Source organism: Bos indicus x Bos taurus, chromosome X (genome assembly GCF_003369695.1).
Source record: "Bos indicus x Bos taurus breed Angus x Brahman F1 hybrid chromosome X, Bos_hybrid_MaternalHap_v2.0, whole genome shotgun sequence".
NCBI lineage: Eukaryota > Metazoa > Chordata > Mammalia > Artiodactyla > Bovidae > Bos > Bos indicus x Bos taurus.
The window spans coordinates 64,359,108-64,381,015 of NC_040105.1; the positions used below are offsets into that span (position 1 = coordinate 64,359,108).

The following is a 21,908-nucleotide window of genomic DNA, read 5'->3' on the forward strand; positions in this document are numbered from 1 at the left end:
AATTCATTCTATGCAATAAGCATTACCCTAACAGGAAAAGAAAACCAGAGGCCAATATCTGTGACCATGGACACAGCCACAAATATTCTTAAACAAACTATTAGCAAATCCAATCTAACATTATATTTAAAAAAGAACACATCAAGACCAAGTGGAGCTTATTCCAGGAAGGCAGCATTGGTTCAACAGTTGGAAAATCAATATAACTGACCATACAAAAAACGTCAAAAAACTGATCATTTTGTTTGCAAATATTTTCTTCCATTCTGAGGGTTGACTTTTCATTTTGGTTATGGTTTCCTTTACTGTGCAAAAGCTTTTACGTTTGATTCGGTCCCATTTGTTAATTTTTGCTTTTATTTTCATTACTCAAGGATGTAGATTGAGAAAGATCTTGCTGTGATTTGCGTCACGGAGTGTCCTGCTTACATTTTCCTCTAATAGTTTTATAGTATCTGGCCTCATACATTTAGGTCTTTAATCCATTTTGAGTTTAGTTTTGCGGATGGTGTTAGGGAGTGTTCTAATTTCATTCTTTTATATGGAGCTGCCCAGTTTTCTCAGCATCACTTATTTAAGAGACTGTCTTTTCTCCATTGTATATTCTTGCCTCCTTTGCAACAGATTAGGTGTGTGGGTTTATCTCTGGAATTTCTATCCTGTTCCATTGATCTGTATTTGTTTTTGTGCCAGTATGGATTAATCTTTCCAAAAATACACAAACAGCTCATGAAGCTCAACGTCAAAAAACAACCCAATCAAAGAGTAGGCGAAGATCTAAACAGATATTTCTTCAAAGAAGACATACAGATGGCCAAAAAGCATATGAAAAGATGCTCAACATCATTAATTATTAAAGAAATGCATATCAAAACTACAATGAGATAGCACCTCATACCAGTTAGAAGGGCCATCATCAAAAAATTTATAAACAATAAATGTTGGAGAGGCCGTGGAGAAAAGGGAATCTTCCTGCAGTGTTGGTGGGAATGTAAACTAGTATAGACACTATGGAGAACAGTATGGAGGCTCCTTAAAAAATTAAAAACAGAGCTACAATATAATCCAGCAATCCCACTCCTGGGTATCTCTCCAGAGAAAACCGTAATTCAAAAAGATACATGACCATTCACTGCACCATTATTTACAATACTCAGGACATGGAAGTGACCTAAATGCCCATCTACAGAGTAATGGATAAAGAAGATGTGGTATAAATATATGACGGAATATTACTCAGCCACTAAAAAGAGTGAAATAATGCCACTTGCAGCAACACGGATGGACCTAGGGATTGTCATACTGAGTGAAGAAAGCCAGACAGGGAAAGACAAATATGATAACACCTATATATGGAATCTAAAAAAAGGGTACAAAAAATTTAAAAAGGGTACAGGTGAACTTATCTGCAAAATAACAGAGTTACAGATGTAGAAAAGAAACTTATGACTACTAGGGTGTAAGGGGAAGGAGAGACAAAAGATTGGTACTGACATATACACACTACTGTATATAAAAGCAATAACTAATAGAGACCTACTGTATAGAACAGGAAACTCTACTCAATACTCTGAAATGGCCTATATTGGTAAAGAATCTAAGAAAGAGTCAACATATGTATATGTATAACAGACTATCTTGGTTGTACACCTGAAACTAATACAATATTGCATTAATACTTTAGTTTAATTACTATTAAAGTATACTCCAATAAAATTTTTTAACTTGATAATTTCAATAGATGTAAAAAAAATCATGACCAAATTCAACATCCATTTCTGATTAAAAACATCTAGGAAACTGGAAACAGAAGGGAACTTCCTCAATCTGATGAAAAGTATCTATGAAAAACCTATAGCTAACATCATACTTAATGATTGAAAATTGGATGGTTTCCCTCTAAAATCAGGAAAAAGTCAAGGATATCTGCTCTTTACCAATTTTACTCAACACTGTGCTAGAGATTCTAACAAGTACAATAACACATGAAAAAAACTGCACCCAGATTGGGCAGAAAGTAGTAAAATTGTCTTTATTTGTAGATAACATTACATCTACAAGGAAGCTACTGAAAGCAATAAGTGAATTTAGAAATCTTTAGGATACAAGATCAATATACAAAAATCATTTGTATTTCTACATACTAGCAATGAACAATCAAACTCCAAGATTTTTAAAAAATGCCATTTGAAATAGCATAAAATATACAGTATACTTAAGGATAAATCTGACAAAAGATGAGTAAGACTGATATGATAAAAGATAGAAAAGATCTCTGAGAGAAATTAAAGAGCTAAACAAATGGAGGTATATAACTCCATTTCACAGATTGGAAGATGTTGATTCTCTCCATACTGATGTATATCTACATTCAATGGAATCTCAATCAATATTTACTTTTGTAGAAATTGAAAAAACTGATTCTAAAATTCACAGAGATGTACAAAGACTTAACCTAAACAATTTGAATGAGAAGAATAAAGTTGGAGGACCAATACCACCTGATTTCAAATTTACTATATAGTTACATTAATCAAGACAGTGTGGGAATGGTGTAAAGATAAATAGATCGGTGGAACACAATGAAGAGTCGAGAAAGGGACCCATACACAGCTGATTTTCATTAAAGGTGCAAAGGAAATTCAGTTGGGAAAGGACAGAACTTATAAATAAATGAAATTGGAATAATTAGGTAGCCATGTGCCAATAAAGGAACTTCAATCCATACCTTAAGTCAAAAAAATGCAAAATGGATCACAGAACTAACCATAAACTTTAAACCTAAAACCACAAAATTTCTTGAAGAAAACATAGGGAAAACTTTTTGTGATTATGGATTAAGTAAAGATTTCTTAGTTACAATACCAAAAAGATCCATAAAAGAAGAAAAAATATAAATTAGACTTCATCAAACTTGTCATGAAATACACTAAGAAAATAAAAAGAAAAAATTTATAAAACACATATCTGATAAATAACTTGTATTTAAAATATATAAAGAACTCTCAAAATTCAATAAGAATATAAAAGCTCCTTATATAAAACTGGGCAAAAGATTTGTACAAACACTCCATCAAACAAGATGTATGGATGTCAAATATTAGATATTGTGGAAACACTAATTATAACCTTATCATGATATCTCAACCTGCTAATTAGAATGACTAAATTTTCCAGTGGACAATTCCAAGTGCTTATAAGGATGCAGATCAACTGGAACTTTAACATATAGCTAGTTAGAGCATAAAACTGTAGAGCCATTTTAGAAAAGAGCTTGGCAAGTTTCTAACAAACATATACTTATCATATGACCCAGCAAACATATCCCTCAATATTTACCCTAGAGAAGTGAAATCTTGTCATTGCACAAAATCTGTAAATAGATGTTTATCACACCTTTATTCATAATCATCAACACTGAAAAATATTTGAATATCCTTCAACTGGTAAATGTATAAATTGCAAATGTATAATGTATAAAATTCATTCATACTTATGAAATACTACATGAATAAAAAAAGAACAAACTATATCAGTATGAATGAGTTTCAAAGGCACACACAACAGTATGAATGAGTTTCAAATGCATTATACTAAGTGAAAGAAAAAAAGCTTCATATTATATGAATTCATTTATATGATATTCTGGAAAAGGTACAATTATAGAGAGAAATGAGATTAGTAGGAATGGCTAGAAGTAGTGGGAAGGAGAGACAACAAAGGGGCATGAAGTTAATTTTTTCTTCTATATCATGATTGTGGTGCTGGTTACATGAGTGTATGCAATTGTCAATTTGTCATGTCATACACTCATGTCAGTTACTAATATAAATAAATCTCATAAAATCCTACACTAGGCAATAATAAATTTTATTGTATGTATTTTCAGTAAGTATGTATGACTAAAAATGATCACAGATAAATGGGGAAGAAATAAAAAGACTGAGCTTATGTTATGCTTAAAAAGTAAAATAATTTTAATAGAATGTTAAAAGAAAAAGTTTAACTGGAAATCTGGTTTTGTGGGGTTATTTTTTTGCTACTTCTGCTGACAAAAGTTTCAAGTGCTTCTATACTTCAGCATAATATATCAAGAAAAATAAATGCCCAGAAGTCTCTAATAAAAACCTTAAAAACAGACATTGAAAGCAATATTAACCTTGATAAAGAGCTGATTGCAATTTGTTATTCCTTAATTAATATACAGGTATACTTTACTACCCTAGAACACTTCTTTTTCAAAGAAAAAATATCTTTTTCTTAGAGTGAATAATGAAGTCCACTGCAAGTCTCCCCTGTCCCTGGGATTCTCAAGGCAAGAACACTGGAGTGGGTTGCCATTTCCTTCTCCAATGCATGAAAGTGAAAAGTGAAAGGGAAGTCGCTCAGTTGTGTCTGACTCTTCGCGACCCCATGGACTGCAGCCTACCAGGCTCCTCCATCCATGGGATTCTCCAGGCAAGAGTACTGGAGTGGGCTGCCATCGCCTTCTCCAGCACATACAGTAGTATTCATAAATAGCTGCTTAACTGGATTAGTATAAATTCTGTTTGAACCCATTAACTCAAGTTTCTCAGTTTCTCTCCTTGTACCCTTAACAAAGGGCAACCAGTCTGGAGTTCACATTGCTCCAGGATTTGCTCAGTCATCCAGAGTTGAGCAGGAATAATATCACAGCATATGGAAACCGATAACCAAGTCAAGATACCCATGTGTGCAGACACCTAGCAAGGAAACTATGCTTAACTTAACAGAAAGGACAAAGCACTAATGGGATAAGGTTCATGTTAGCAATTTTAACACTGTCAACTTTGTGGAGAGAAATTCCATTTTCAGGGCCAAATATCTCACTGATAACCTCCAAGGCTAAGTGAAAACAATTAAAAGGTATCCTGGAGACTTCCATTCTCTAAAGACAAATTCTTAACTGACTGAATTATAATTTCTCCCTGCCCCCAGCTTTTTAAGGTTAATTTTTAATAGGCTGTTTCAAATGACAAAGTATAAAAAAGTCTACAGTGACAAGACTTCCCCCTAATTCTTATCCGACATCTGCCTAGTTCCTATTCCTTCAGTAGGTAGACCTTTTGCTTTTATTTTTATGCAACCTTCCATAGTTTCTTGTTGTATGGTTGTATCATCTTTACATAAGGAAGCTACCATATATATATATATATATATATATATATATATATATATACACACACATATATATACATATATACACACATACACATATACATACATACATATACCCAACTCCATTGTCTTAAAGACTACTTTTTTCTTTTATGGTCAAAGATGATTATTCTTTGTGTTAATAGACAATATAACATTTATACCTCTGCCAGAGTTGCCTTCCACGATTGAAATCTTGAATATATAAAACTGAGTGAAAATGTTTCTAGGATCACGTTGTGCAGCTTTGATAACCGCATCTTTAGCCTGGGGAAAAAAAAAAAAAAAGGAATATTAGTGTGTTTTCATAAAACATATAAGGAAGATCTTACCATACTAATACTATCAATATAGTCACATTGGCTTAGGGACACTCATAATGAAAAGTCATGAACATAAGAAAAATCTTTAAAGAACTGTTCTATCACAATGCAATAGAAATCAAGAATTCTGCTCCTGAAAACAGGGCATATTATATATGTCAAACCAACAAAACACATTTTATATGTCAAACCTACTTAAAACAAGCAAAAACATTGCATGACATTTTTTTTTAATTCCAAAAGCAACTGACTAGTAAAGCAATTACCAAGAAATATCTAAGGAAAAGTGAGGTCCCAAAGAAGTAAATGGAGATTTAAAGCCATTGAAAAAATTTATTTATTCATCTATTGGCCATGCTGTGCAGCATGCGGGATCTTAGTTCGCCAACTAGGGATCAAACCCGCATCCCTGCATTGGAAAAATGGAGTCTTAACCACTGGACCATGAGAGAAGTCCAGCGACTTTCTTTTTCTGGTGGGCATTTGTAAACCTAGGCAAATGCTAACTTTAATTTAGCAAAACTAGCTCAGGAAAATAGACATCAAAACTCAAGGGACCATACTCTTAGGCTAAAGGTAAATCAGAAGTAAACTCACTTTTATCCACATTCTCAGGAGACTACAAAAAAAGTTACCTTGGTTCTGAGAAGAATGAAACAAAACAGGGTAGGGAGAACCAATCCCTAAGGTATAATATGAAGAGACTCTTTCATGTATCTACAGCCCCAAATCATATTATATGGGAGGCCAAAAGATATCAAGCTACGAATTTATCTTTCATTGATATCAAACATGGAGCTGACTGTGGCACAGACCATGAATTCCTTACTGCCAAATTCAGATGTAAATTGAAGAAAGTAGGGAAAACCACTAGACAATTCAGGTATGACCTAAATCAAATCCCTTATGATTATACAGTGGAAGTGACGAATAGATTCAAAAGATTAGATGTGATAGACAGAGTGCCTGAAGAACCATGGATGGAGGTTTGTGACCATCCCCAAGGAAAAGAAATGCCAAAAGGCAAAACGATTGTCTGAGGAAGCCTTACAAATAGCTATGAATAGAAGAGAAGTGAAAGGCAAAGAAGGAAAGCTATACCCATTTGAATGCAGAGTTCCAAAGAATAGTAAGGAGAGATAAGAAAGCCTTCCTCAGGGATCAGTGCAAAGAAACAGAGGAAAACAATAGAATGGGAAAGACTAGAGATCTCTTCAAGAAAATCAGAGATACCAAGGGAACATTTCATGCAAAGATGGGCTCAATAAAGGACAGAAATGGTAGGGACCTAACAGAAGCAGAAGATATTAAGAAGAGGTGGCAAGAATACACAGAATAACTGTACAAAAAAGATCTTCATGACCCAGATAATCATGATGTTGTGATCACCCATCTAGAGCCAGACACCCATCTAGGCCCACCTAGATGCGAAATCAAGTGGGCCTTAGGAAGCATCACTGTGAACAAAGCTAGTGGAGGTGATGTAATTCCAGTTAAGCAACTTCAAATTCTAAAAGATGATGCAAAATTCCAGTTAAGCTACTTCAAATTCTAAAAGATGTTGCTGTAAAGTGCTGCACTCAATATGCCAGCAAATTTGGAAAACTCAGCAGTGCCCACAGGACTGGAAAAGGTCAGTTTTCATTCCAATCCCAAAGAAAAGCAATGCCAAAGAATACTCAAACTACTGCACAATTGCACTCATCTCACACGCTAGTAAAGTAATGCTCAAAATTCTCCAAGCCAGGCTTCAACAGTATGTGAACCGTGAACTTCCAGATGTTCAAGCTGGTTTTAGAAAAGGCAGAGGAACCAGTGATCAAATTGCCAACATCCGTTGGATCATCAAAAAAGCAAGAGAATTACAGAAAAACATCTACTTCTGCTTTGTTGACTATGCCAAAGCCTTTGACTGTATGGACCACAACAAACTCTGGAAAATTCTGAAAGAGATAGGAATACCAGACCACATTACCTGCCTCCTGAGAAATCTGTATGCAGGTCAGGAAGCAACAGTTAGAACTGGACATGGAACAACAGACTGGCTCCAGATAGGGAAAGGAGTATGTCAAGGCTGGATACTGTCATCCTGCTTATTTAACTTCTATGCAGAGTACATCATGAGAAACGCTGGGCTGAAGGAAGCACAAGCTGGAATCAAGATTGCCGGGAGAAACATCAAATAACCTCAGAGATGCAGATGACACCACCCTTATGGCAGAAAGTGAAAGAACTAAAGAGCCTCTTGATGAAGGTGAAGGAGGAGAGTGAAAAAGTTGGCTTAAAACTCAGCATTCAGAAAACTAAGATCATGGCATCTGGTCCCATCAGTTAATGGCAAATAGATGGGGAAAATAGTGGAAACAGTGACAGACTTTATTTTGGGGGGCTCCAAAATCACCGCAGATGTTGACTGCAGCCATGAAAGTAAAAGACGCTTGCTCCTTGGAAGAAAAGTTATGACCAACCAAGACAGAATATTAAAAAGCAGAGATATTACTTTATCAACAAATGTCTGTCTAGTCAAAGCTATGGTTTTTCCAGTAGTCATGTATGGATGTGAGAGCTGGACTGTGAAGAAAGCTGAGCACCAAAGAATTGATGCTTTTGAACTGTGGTGTTGGAGAAGACTCTTTAGAGTCCCTTGGACTGCAAGGAGATCCAACCATCCCATCCTAAAGGAGATCAGTCCTGGGTGTTCATTGGAAGCACTGATGTTGAAGCTGAAACTCCAATACTTTGGCTACCTGATGCGAAGAGCTGACTCATTTGAAAAGACCCTGATGCTGGGGAAAATTGAGGGCAGGAGAAGGGGATGACAGAGGATGAGATAGTTGGATGGCATCACCGACTCAATGGACATGAGTTTTGAGCAAGTTCCAGGAAATGGTGAAGTACAGGGTAGTTTTTTGAACATTGAGTTTTCAGACTGCTTTTTCATTCTCCTCTTTCAACCTCATCAAGAGGCTCTTTAGTTCCTCTTCACTTTCGGCCATTAGGGTGGTGTAATCAGCATATCTGAGATTATTACATTTCTCCCATCAATCTTGATCCCAGCTTGAGCTTCATCCAGCCTAGCATTTCACATGAGGTACTCTGCATATAAGTTAAATAAACAGGGTGACAATACACAGCCTTGACATACTCCACTCCCAATTTTGAATGAGTCTGTTGTTCCATGTTCAGTTCTAACAGTTGCTTCTTGATCTGCATATGGGTTTCTCCAGAGGCAGGTAAGGTAGTCTGGTATTCTCATCTCTCTAAGAATTTTCCAGTTTATTGTGATCCACACAGTCAAAGGCTTTAGTGTAGTTAATGAAGGAGAAGTCCATGTTTTTCTGGAATTCCCTTGCTTTTTCTATGATCCAATGGATGTTGGCAATTTGATCTCTGATTCCTCTGCCTTTTCTAAATCCAGTTTGTACATCTTGAAGATCTCCATTCCCATACTATTGAAACCTAGCTTGAAGGATGTTGAGCATAACCTTGCTAGCATGTGAAATGAGTGCAACTATGCAGTACTTGAACATTCTTTGTACGAGGCAATATAGATTGTGTGTGTGTGTGCGCGCGCACGCACACGCACACGCGTGCACACTCAGTCAATCACTCAGTAGTGTCTGACTCTTTGTGACCCTATGTACTGTAGCCCACCAGGTTCCTCGTTCATGGGACTATCCAGGCATGAATACTGGAGTGGGTTGCCACTGCCTACTCCAGGGGATCTTCCGAATTCTGGGACTGAACTTGGGTCTCTTGCATCTCCTGCATTGCAGGTAAATTCTTTACCACTGTGTCACCTGGGAAGCCTATCAGGCATAGATTAGATTTCAATAAATATTTGTTGACTTAAAACCTAAATTATAGTGTTTTTACATTATGGCTGTACCAAGAATGAGTAAACATTAATCTTTACCTCAGGGTTACTTAAGTGCTAACTTTCTTTTACATCCATACAGAAACGTTTGTGGGGAAAGCTATACCTGCCAAAGAATCACAAAATTGCTTCAAAATCACTGATAAGTTATTATTGTACTAACAGAGGCCACAGTGCCATCTAGTGAATGTTATTCGTTTACTTCTGCTGATTACAAGCTCATTTTCACTCCTATAATGGAAAGGCATGATTTTTGGTATTTCATATAGCAAACAGAACCAATATAAAACCAACACATGAGACATGGTTGGTTGCATTTTAGGTCTTATAAATATTCTATAAAGAGTCTCATCTTGGGGCTGTTGTAAGTCTTATGACCATACTGCGCTTTGAGATTATGCTTTAGTTTTATCAATCTATAGTGATACAATGACATTCATGTATCTAAACTGCAGATACAAGCTGAGGATGGAATTTTTGTACTGAGTTAAAGAGTACTCAATTGTGTATGACTATTAACTTATAAACTATCACCAAAAGAATCCATTATCCTTCTCTTAACAAATATTAAAGTTTTATTATGATTTGCAGTAAATTCCATTATATCAAGTTGCAATAAATTACTCCTATACTTGTAACCCCAGCTCATTTCTCCCATATAAAGTCTGTCCATTCAAGTCTATGACTTTCACAAGCCAAACACTTTAACACCTTCGAAAATAAAAAAAAAATTAGGGTATTGGGCTTAAGGTGCTACAAATTTCCCAAAGACAGATTTGATGTCTATGAAACTACAGAGTTTAATATTGCCTCACAAAATGTACTGGAGATACTGAATAGATAATGGTGATTAAAAATTTACATTTCTACAAGTTAGAAAAATAAACTAAAGAAACTACCTATATTTAGCATTGTTATCTCAGAGTGATGTCACCAAATACATGAACTGATGAATCTGTAACATAACCTACTAAGAGTTCAGAAAATAGATTCTCCAACCTCTTTAACCCATTCAAATTGATTTATGATCTATGACTCAATGTTTCATGTCAAAAGAAAGGAACTGAGCTAGAGAAAGGAATAATGGGATGATTTTTAAAATAACATAACCTCATTCACTTCTGATAATCCAAGACATTCACATATTTGGTTACTTTTAATTTCCAATTATCCACAGTAGGAAGGACACAAATAGCATGAACAAATAGAATTCCTATATCAGGGAAACTGACAAGCATTTATGGAGTCTCTATGACTATTTTTTTAATATAATGAGTGTTTACTATGCAATAGGCTCTATGCTAGATATCAGACAAAATAAAGACATAGCCCTATCTTAGAGGAGGTATCAATTTAATAGGGAGCTAAGATAGGTATAGGGCTTCCCTGTGCTTCAGGGTAAAGAATCTGTCTGTAATGCAGGAGACGTGGGTTTGATCCCTGGGTCAGGAATATTTCCTGGAGGAAGAGATGGCAACCCACTCCAGTATTCTTGCCTGGGAAATTCCATGGACAGAGGAGCCTGGAAGGCTACAGTCCATGGAGTTGCAAAGAGTCAGACATGACTGAGCACACACACAAAACAGGTATACAGATAACTAGAAGAGAAGACATAACATAAGTACCTAGGTAAAAACAGATGTGTAACAAAATCTTAGAGGAAGACCAAGACTCAGAAATTTCCTTAGGAAGCTAAGACTGTCATTGTAATCCAGGCTTTGAAAAAGTTATTTCAAAAGGTAGGGATATACAGAAGAGGTAATTTGCAATACATAAGCATGGGAAAAGTTACAGAGGCAGAAAAACATGTAGTATGGTTAGGAAGCAGCAGGTACTTCAGTTGGGGACAAACATAGTACATGTGTACAGGAAATAAAATAGGATTATTTTATTTAAAGATTACGGAGGACCTTAAGTCTAAGGAATTTGGTCTTTATTTATAGTGAGCCAGTGAAAATTTTTAGCAAGATATAATAATAATTTATAAGATTATTCCAATTGTCTTAGAGGTAATGAAGGCTTGGACTAGGATAGTAAGGTAAAGATGGAAGACGAGACAGTTGGCAAAAGTAATGCAGAGGTAAAAGTGACCAGATGTGGAACATGACTAAATATAGAGGGAGAAGAAAGAGTCCATGAATGTGATATTTCAGTCTTAGATAGATGTATATACCCAAGGACAGTAAAAAGGTAGAAGTGGGCTGTGAGAAAGATCAAGGTTAGAGATATAGATGTGGGAATGGAGAGCTGAAGCTAAGAAAGCAGCTGAGGGATTACTGAGGGCATAGTGTACAACTGAAATAAAAGAATAAATTCAACAAATGTTTACTGAAAACTTATAAAACACCAAGAAAATAAATTTTAAAATGTTTACTGAAAACTTATCATGTACCCAGAATGTTCATGCAGTGTTAAGGATAAAATGGACAATGAGATAAACATAGAACCTGCCCTCATCCAACATTTGGGAAGAGACTGCTGGTAACATAAATAGAAAAGGAAGAGTCAGAGCACAGGATTAAGAGAGTATATCACACAGAGAAAACAAACTTACGGTTACCAAAGAGGAAAGAGGGTAGAGGAAGGATAGAATAGGAGTTTGGGATTAGCAAACACAAAATACTATATATAAAACAAACAACAAGGCCCTACCGTACAGTACAGGGAACTATATTCAGTATCTTATAATAAACAATAATGGAAAAGAATATGAAAATACATATGTGTGTATATATATATCTGAATAACTTTGCTGTAAATCAGAAACTAACAACATTGTAAATCAATTATACTTCAATGAAAAAGAGTATGTTATAGAAGCCAAGGAGAAAGTTTCTAGAAGGGAAAAAGTAGTTGACAGTATTATATTCTTTTGTGCTAGAAAGACCAGAAAACAAGAAGGACTGAGAAAAAATCATTATACTTTATCATTAAAAGGTCATTAGTGGGACTTCCCTGGCAGTCCAGTGGTTAAGACTGTGCTTCCAATGCAGGGGATGCAGGTTTGATCCCTGGTCAGGGAACCAAAATCCCACATGCCACATGGTATGGTAAAGAAGTTTTTTAAAAGGTCACTAGTGATATTCAAAAGAGCAATTTATAGAATCATGGACATAAAAATCATGAAGAGGGGAGTAGATGATGAGGCCAAAAACTTGTCTTTCCCTCTACTATCCTGGTGGCTCAGATGGTAAAGCGTCTGCCTTCAGTGTGGGAGACCTGGGTTTGATCCCTGGGTTGGGAAGATCCTCTGGAGAAGGAAATGTCAACCCACTCCAGTACTCTTGCCTGGAAAATCCCATGGATGGAGAAGTGTGGTAGGCTACAGTCCATGGGGCTGCAAAAAGTCGGACATGACTGAGCAACTTCACTTTCACTTTCTACTATCCTGTATGTGGTGTGTCAGAGAATTCTCTCACCTCCACTTTCATATTCTATCTAGAATCTGACCACTTCTCCCCATTCACACTTCCTCCATACTGGTTCATGCCACCATAATCTCTTGCCTAGATAATTTCAGCAACATCCTACCTCTTCCCCCTGCTTCTACTCTTACACCCAGCTCAATCTGTTCAACACAGTGAGTGAGTGATTTTATTAAAATGAGAGTCAGATATTATCACTCCTCTGCCTCAAACTCCCTCACTGGTTCTCCATCTCAAGAGTTAATGACATAAATCTTTACAATAAAATACAATGTCTTTCTTACAAATCTGTTTCCCTGCTACTTCCTTGATCATATCTCCTACTTTCCCTAATATTCCCTTAGCTCCAGACACACTAATCTCTCTGCTGTTCGTCAAACACCACCCATATGCTCCTACTCCCACATCCCCCACAGCCTTTGCACTTGCTACTCCTCTGTCTGGAATGCTCTTGTTTAAGATATTTATAGCTAGATCCCCCATTTCCTCAGGTTTCTACTCAAAAACTACCTTTTCACTGAGGCCTTCTGTAAAATTACAACCCTTCATTCCTCCTCTAAAACATTTACTACCCTTTCCTACTTAGTTTTCTCTAGCACTTATCACTGTCTAATATAACAGGGATCAGCAACCTATGGCCTTTGGGCTACATCCAGTTTACCATCTATCAAGCTAAGCTTTACTTTTTTAAAGGTTGAAAAAATCGAAAGAAGAATACTTTATGACACAAAAAGTTATATGAAATTCAAATTTTAATGTTCCTAAATATAAAGTTTTATTAGCACAAAGTCATGTCAGTTTGTTTACATTTGGTCTACAGATGTTTTCATGGTACAACTGCAAAGTTGAGTACTTGCAAGAAAGACTGTGGCCTAGAAAACCTGAAATATTTACCATCTGGTTCTGTACAGAAAATATGTTGACCTTTTTAATATACCATAACATTTATTTTTCATTGTCTGTGTCTCCAGTAGAATATAAACTCTGTAGGGGTAGACAGTTTTGTCTACTTTGGTCACTACTATATCCCCAGTGCCTAGAATAGTATTTAACATGTAGTAGACAGTTAATAAATATTTTTTGAATGAATGAATACTAAAAAAATATAGGCAGTAATTTTAGGTTATAAACTTTGGTAATGAAAGAAGGACAAACTATAATTTGGGGAGGATGACAGGTTGAAGGAAAGCTTTCGGATAGAGAAGGCATAAAAATAATTGTAGTGACAGGGAAAGAAACAGTAGAGAGAAAAAGATTAAAAAACTAGCATTGAAATTTGTAGAGAAGGTCCCATGGGAAAGTTACTTCTTTCTCCGAGATAAGCGAGAAGAAAGAATGGATAAAGAGGAGAGGAGCTGATGTCAGTGGCTACAAACCCAGAAAATTAATTTTTGTTGTGGTTTTTTTTTTTTGGCTAAAACAAAGGATAAAGCTTTGGGCTTAGGGATAAAAAACATTTCACAATTACCAAGGGTTGGTGGAGAGTAAGACAGAAAGTCAACAAGAGTCCGTTTTAGTTAGTGCTTATGTGAAAACTGTGGGTTTCCCTAGTGGCTCAGATGGTAAAGAATCTGTCTGCAAAGCAAACCTGGGTTTGATCCCTTGGTTGGGAAGATCCCCTGGAGAAGGGAATGGTTACCCACTCTAGTATTCTTGCCTGGATAATTCCAGGGACCGAGGAGCCTGGTGGGCTACAGTTCATTGGGTTGCAAAGAATCAGACACGATTGAGCGACTAACACTTGGGCTTCCCAGGTGGCAGGAGTGGTAAAGAACCTGCCTGACAATGCAGGAGACATAAGAGATGTGGATTCGATCCCTAGGCTGGGAAGATCCCCTGGAGGAGGGCATGTCAACCCACTCCAGTATTCTTGCCTGGAAAACCCCATAGACAGAGGAGCTTGGTGGGTTACAGTCAATAAGGTTGCAAAGAGTAGAACACAACTGAAGCAACTTAGCATGTGAAAACTAAGAAATTTTATCAGATTCAATAAACATGAATAAAAAAATTTCTGAACAATGCTCAAATAGATCAAGGGAAGGAGTGAAAAAATCACAAAATAAAATTAACCAGGCTAGGTGGGAATAGCAAAATAGTAAAATATGATGAACTGTGTGATTTTTTTCACCTTTCTGTCTGTCTTAGTGCACAGTAGACTATTCTTATATGGAGGGTATCAAATCGGTATCTGGTAAGTTTAAGACAAGAAAAATAAAATGGAGAAATAAACTAATAGTAATCAAGTAGGCAATCTAGCCTTAAATGATATAATCACAAACCGAGTATACATATTAGAACCCACCTGGTTTCCTGCTGCCTTATTCTTCCCTTCCTCACTACTAATACCATTTGAACTCCCAATTATAGGCTCAGTCCTACACTAGGCTCTAGAACCAAAGCTAACACAAAGGAAATTTAAGAAGCATTGCTTCAAGTCTTAGAAAACTCTAATGCAAACTAGTACAGCCACTATGGAGAACAGTGTGGAGATTCCTTAAAAAACTGGAAATAGAACTGCCTTATGATCCAGCAATCCCACTGCTGGGCATACACACTGAGGAAACCAGAAGGAAAGAGACACGTGTACCCAATGTTCATCGCAGCACTGTTTATAATAGCCAGGACATGGAAGCAACCTAGATGTCCACCAGCAGATGAATGGATAAGAAAGCTCTGGTACATATACACAATGGAGTATTACTCAGCCATTAAAAAGAATACATTTGAATCAGTTCTAATGAGGTGGATGAAACTGGAGCCTAGTATACAGAGTGAAGTAAGCCAGAAGGAAAAACATAAATACAGTATACTAACGCATATATATGGAATTTAGAAAGATGGTAACAATAACCCTGTGTACGAGACAGCAAAAGAGACACTGATGTACAGAACAGTCTTATGGACTCTGTGGGAGAGGGAGAGGGTGGGAAGATTTTGGAGAATGGCATTGAAACATGTAAATATCATGTAAGAAACGAGTTGCCAGTCCAGGTTCAATGCAAGATACTGGATGCTTGGGGCTAGTGTACTGGGATGACCCAGAGAGATGGTGTGGGGAGGGAGGGGGGAGGAGGGTTCAGGATGGGGAACACATGTATACCTGTGGCGGATTCATTTTGATATTTGGCAAAACTAATACAATTATGTAAAGTTTAAAAATAAAATAAAATTTAAAAAAAAAAAAAGAAAGAAAACTCTATTATCTATTCACTTTGTATTCTCTTTAGGTAACTGCAGTCTGGCTCCCCATGCTTGAGCTCCTCTTTAGAGCCAGTCACTTTAGGTTTGGAGCTCGACCTTGCTTTTTTTAGTCTATGTACACATACGCCCAGTGATATAAAGATTTTAGTCCTGCATCTGAGTCCAAATCTCAATGATTGAAGACCTGTTCCCTGATTGATGAGCTTATGTGATACCAACTACCTATGTGCCTGACTTATGGAATCTTTCCAACTTAAACTTTCCCCACTGCCATAATCTTCTGATTTGCTCATTAGGATACCCTGATGCCAACTGCTTTACTGAGCTGAAGGCAACTTGTTCATCTTTGTAACTTCAGAGACTATTACAGTATCTCATACAATATTCTTTCCATCTTGATGAGCTGATGAGATATCCCTCCTTGGCCTGCAGATGCATCCATCTCCCAGCTCTAGGTCTCAGTACTTCTCAATCTTCCAGATTAACACAAATCATAGAAGTCACAAAGCTTTGTGATTCTCTTCTTTATACGTCTTTAAGTAAGCAGTGGGAAATTAACTTTCTGAAATAGTTAATGGTATTCTGAGCAGAAATATAATTAATTAGGTAACAAAATCTATGTGACATCTTTTCAGGTCTTTAAATAAATAGTAGTCAATTATCTTTCTGAAACAATTAAATGTTAGCCTGTGTAGAAATACGATGAAGTAAATAAACTTTCAACTTCTCTTTCAGGACTGAATTTATACAAACTAAATGGTAAATACTCTTGTGAAAGAAAATCTGAAGTATTCATTCAGACAAATAATCCTTCAAAGTGAACAAATCTTCAAAGAAAATGTCTATAATTACATCCTTTAATCACATATTTTCCCCTAAATTTGTCATTAAAACTTAAAAAGCAACCAAAAGCTTCATACTGGGTCCATACTTGTCCATCCCGTTTCTTTGTCCTACAACAATGCAATATAATATACTCCCTTCCCATCATGTGCATACTATTATGTAAGCAAAGGAAGAAATGTCCCAATTGCTTTGGGAAGTAGGAATGGCTCTATCCTCAAACAAGTTTTATCTATTTTACCTTCTAGAATTTTGTCCTGATAAGAAACCAATTGCTGAACTTTTTAAATAGTGGTAGAAAGGCAAGAGCTAACCCATAAAGTAAAAGAATGATATTTCATCCAAGTATTTGTTCTAACTGAGTGCCTGACCAAAAAAGTGTTTACCTTAAAATTTATTCTGCTTCAAAGGACAATACTGCAGATGGTTAGTAAGCAGATAACTCTGTTCATAAATTCCAATGATACACTACCTTTCAGAACAGAGTTAAAATAAATAGTAAGCAATGGAATTAAGAGTCTATAAATTCTTTCTCCTATTGGGAAGTTCTACTAGTGTGTGAGTCAGGAAACTATCAATTTGACTTTGTCCTGTATGAAGGAACTCTCAGATATCCTAACCTAATAGTCAAGATATCACATTGTAATTATCTCTCTGCCACCGCCTATAACATATGCTATTTTTGAAAAAGAGATAAATTAAATGACCTTATCAAATTGTCCCAAATGCAGGTAACAAGAAGCCATGTTCCTCTGTAGCTTGGCCAAGTCCAGATCAGATTGATCAGCTGCATAAAATCTCAGAGAATAACAGTACCAGTGCAGGGCATCATCAAAATTGTGTACCTAAAATTTAATAAGAAATAACAAAATTACAGAGATATCTCTACATTCGACCCTAATTGGTCCAAGTCATCTCTAGAAACAAAAAATGGTAATGCTGAAATTTTTAGTCAACCAAAACACATCTTAGTTGGATGCTAAGTGCATTTTATTACCAGCCTTGATGAATATAAGTCATAGTGGCAATCAATATTCTCTCTTCTTCCCTCACATCAACAAAATTAAAAGGCAACCTATGAAATTAGAGACAATACCTGCAAACTACATATTCAATCAGAATATGACCCATCAGAACAAGACCCAGTTTACCTCACAGTTAGTATCTCCCATCAGGAAGCTTCCATAAGCCTCTTATCCTTATCCCTTGGACTGCAAGGAGATCCAACCAGTCCATTCTGAAGGAGATCAGCCCTGGGATTTCTTTGGAAGGAATGATGCTAAAGCTGAAAAACTCCAGTACTTTGGCCACCTCATGCGAAGAGCTGACTCATTGGAAAAGACTCTGATGCTAGAAGGGATTGGGGGCAGGAGGAGAAGGGGACGACAGAGGATGAGATGGCTGGATGGCATCACCGACTCGATGGATGTAAGTCTGAGTGAACTCCGGGAGTTGGTGATAGAGAGGGAGGAACTAAAGAATCTCTTGATAAGGGTAAAAGAGGAGAGTGAAAAAGCTGGCTTAAAATTCAGCATTCAAAAAACTAAGATCATGGCATCTGGTCCCATCACTTCATGGCAAATAAAAGGGGAAAAAGTGGAAACATTGACAGATTTTCTTTTATTGGGCTCCAAAATCACTGTGGACAGTAATTGTAGCCATGAAATTAAAAGATGCTTGCTCCTTGGAAGAAAAAGTATGACAAATTTGGACAGCGTATTAAAAAGCAGAGACATTACTTGGCCGACAAAGGTCCATATGAGTCAAAGCTATGGTTTTTCCCGTAGTCGTGTATGGATGTGAGAGTTGGACCATAAAGAAAGCTGAGCATCAAAGAATTGATGCTTTTTGAATTGTGATGCTGAAGAAGACTCTTTAGAGTCCCTTGGACTACAAGGAGATCAAACCAGTCAATCCTGAAGGAAATCAACCCTTAACAGTCATTGGAAAGACTGATGCTGAAGCTGAAGTTCCAATTTTTTGGCCCCCTGATGTAAAGAGAGGACTTATTGGAAAAGACACTGATGCTGGGAAAGATTGAAGGCAAAAGAGAAGAGCATGGCAGAGGATGAGATGGTCAGATAGCATCACCAACTGACTCAATGGACTTGAATTTGAACAAACTCTGGAGATAGTGAAGGACAGGGAAGCCTAGTGTGCTGTAGTTCACGGGGTTGCAAGGGGTCAGACACTGACTTAGAGACTGAACAGCAACAAACTCCCAGTGGGGATGAATCACATCTTAGCATTTTTAAATAAATTCTTGTCCACTGCCCATTAATGTTCTGTATTACATTTAATAAATAGTATATAAGCAGAAAGAGATTATTAAGTATTTGATGCTCTATGATCTTTATAGTGAACACACTGTTTTATTTGTTAGTGTGAAGAAAGAATATAAAGAATAAAAATAGATTATTCCCAAACCTCAAAACTTTTGGCAGCTTGTTTCCAAATAATGTTGTGGAAATAGCCTATTAATTCTGATGCCAGTGGTTTTCCTGTTTGGTGACCTGAAAAAAAAAAAAAAAAAAAAAAGCTCTAAAAACAAGAATCAAGATCTATTACATTAAATAAAGAGCAATAACTGTATTCAGAACCTATAACCTTTACGTAATGGACAAACACAACCACATTCAGACAGGTTTTCATCATCAATTTTAGATTTTTCTAGCAAAATTGACTATATAATACAATCAGAGTTTGCTAGAATCACTGTAATTTTCCCATCAATCTGTAATAGTTTTCCAGCCCAGTTTCTTTTTAATGTGTTTTCTATGTTCCAAATTTGATCATCATCTGGTGCCTTAATGTTATTATCAGTGAACAGACAGCAATGCTAGAAATCATGAATAAGAAGTGTTTATACTATTATATACTAACTAGATCAGTTCAAGTTCACAAGAAAGGCCAATTATATCTTAAAGCCTTTGTAAAATACTTTAAGACCATGTTTACACATAAACTCTATTACTTTAAATTGTAATATGTCTGATTGTTTCTGGTCTAGACGTTTACAGGGCTCAAATACATTAGCACACACTAAAGTAAAGTTTAATCTATAGTAGAATTGTATACCTCTTCCAATTCCACCGCTTTGTCACAATCAATTTCCACAAAAGTCTTGATTAGAAAACAGAATCTCTCAGCAAAAGACACACAGATGTATAGAACAGTCTTTTGGACTCTGTGGGAGAGGGCGAGGGTGGAATGATTTGGGAGAATGGCATTGAAAAGGCATTTATATTATCATATGTGAAACGAATCGCCAGTCCAGGTTTCATGCATGAGACAGGGTGCTCGGGGGTGGTGCACTGGGATGACCCAGAGGGATGGGATGGGGAGGGAGGGAGGTTCAGGATGGGGAGCACATGTACACCGTGGCAGATTCATGTCAATGTATGGCAAAACCACTACAATATTGTAAAGTAATTAGCCTCCAATTAAAATAAATAATTTTATATTAAAAAAAAGTCTCTGACCCCTCAAGCAAGTCAGCAAAGTTTGTTCCACGATTTAGTCAAAAATAGTCACATGAAAGTAAAAAGCCCTGTAAAGTACATACCTAAAATATTATAATATGTTGAAAGTATAACTGTATAATTGGATACCATAATACAACTTTGGCTAACTGTAATCATGGAAAAGTAGTTATTCTAGATAATAAAGTTTTCTAATTACCTGGCAGTTTACTTTCATCAAACAAAATATTTTTAAGAAGTCTAAATCACTTACGGTTCTTAAATTTTTCTAAAAATCATGTTTTAAGAATTATGTTTTTCTTTTTTAAATATATTTTTTAAATGAATCATGTTTTAAAAGAAACAAAGAGAAAGAAAAATGCCCAGGAAATGAACCAATAAGAAAATCCGTTTTACCATCTGGATCTCTGATACAATGAGAGAAACCAACATGAAACACTTTCATCTCAGCCAGATCCTCCCAGAGTGGCTTCTCCAGCCTTCAGTGCTGGAAAGCTATTATCCATGAATATATCTAGTCTTTTTTAAAAAATTTATTTATTTTAAACATACTTTCTAGTTTATGAAGCATAACTATTTTTAGACTATTGAAGGTCAACAATTACAGCCATTGTATTTTATTATACTGTTAGTATACCATAATGATGACTTCAGGGATTATTGTATAGTAAAGAAATGGCAACCCACTCCAGTATTCTTGCCCGGAAAATCCCATGGATGGAAGAGCCTGGGAGGCTACAGTCCATGGGGTCACAAAGAGTCAGACATGACTTAGCAACTTCACATATTATTATACTTTTAAAAGTATTTAAAATGTTTTTATACAATTTATAAGGTTTTTCCCTCCCTTGTAATCAGGATATCTTTATATTTCCTTGTAGGTCATCCTTTCTCCCTTCATAATATACTACCATTAAAATGCTGAGGGTTGGAAAATCACATAACCAAGCTTATCAACACTGGGTCTAAAAATAACTAGATTCTTAGTGAGGATACGGAGGAAAGGTGTCATCAGTAAAATACACTTCATAGAATCTAGAGTTCAAAAGACTCAGAGATTATCTAGTCAAAAGATTTCCTTTAAAAATCAATGCCTTTGTTTTTATAAAACATGATTCATACTTATAAAATTCAAGCAATCTGGTAAACAACAGAAAAGCAACAAATCACCAAAACTTCCACCACTCAGAATAAATCCCAGTGTTAACATTAGTGACTATCGTTCCAGTAATATCTCTATATGTATAGAGTTGAAAGAACAGATTAGGGTAAGAATTTTCTAAGAAAGAGTTCACACTATCTGTGTTCTTCAGAGTATAAGGTTCTACAGAGAGGTGGGGGATTAATGGAATGCTGAGATTTGGCTCTACATCTTTGCTTTAACTACAACAACTCTAATCTGTTTTATGTGGGGCAGGGTTCACATAACATTGCATCACAAAAGGATGCTACTGCTGCTGAAAAGAAATAAAAAATTAGGACTGTAGTTCACAACCTTCATTATATAGTTGGAAAAAACCAAGATCCAGAGATATTACTGACTTGCCTGAAGGTACACAAACTAATCTGAGATCAAACT

The 21,908-nt window shown here is 36.2% G+C and overlaps 1 protein-coding gene across 1 annotated transcript in view; it reads right to left on the reverse strand.

Moving 5' to 3' along the window:
* TEX11 (testis expressed 11) overlaps window positions 1-21,908 on the reverse strand; it is a 203,933-nt gene that overhangs the window by 79,591 nt on the left and 102,434 nt on the right. The window contains exons 15-17 of the mRNA XM_027534571.1: window positions 19,275-19,360; window positions 17,555-17,692; window positions 5,343-5,445 (exon numbers count right to left, since the gene is read on the reverse strand). Coding sequence (XP_027390372.1) covers window positions 5,343-5,445; window positions 17,555-17,692; window positions 19,275-19,360 — 327 coding nt within the window. The remainder of the gene's footprint in view (window positions 1-5,342; window positions 5,446-17,554; window positions 17,693-19,274; window positions 19,361-21,908) is intronic.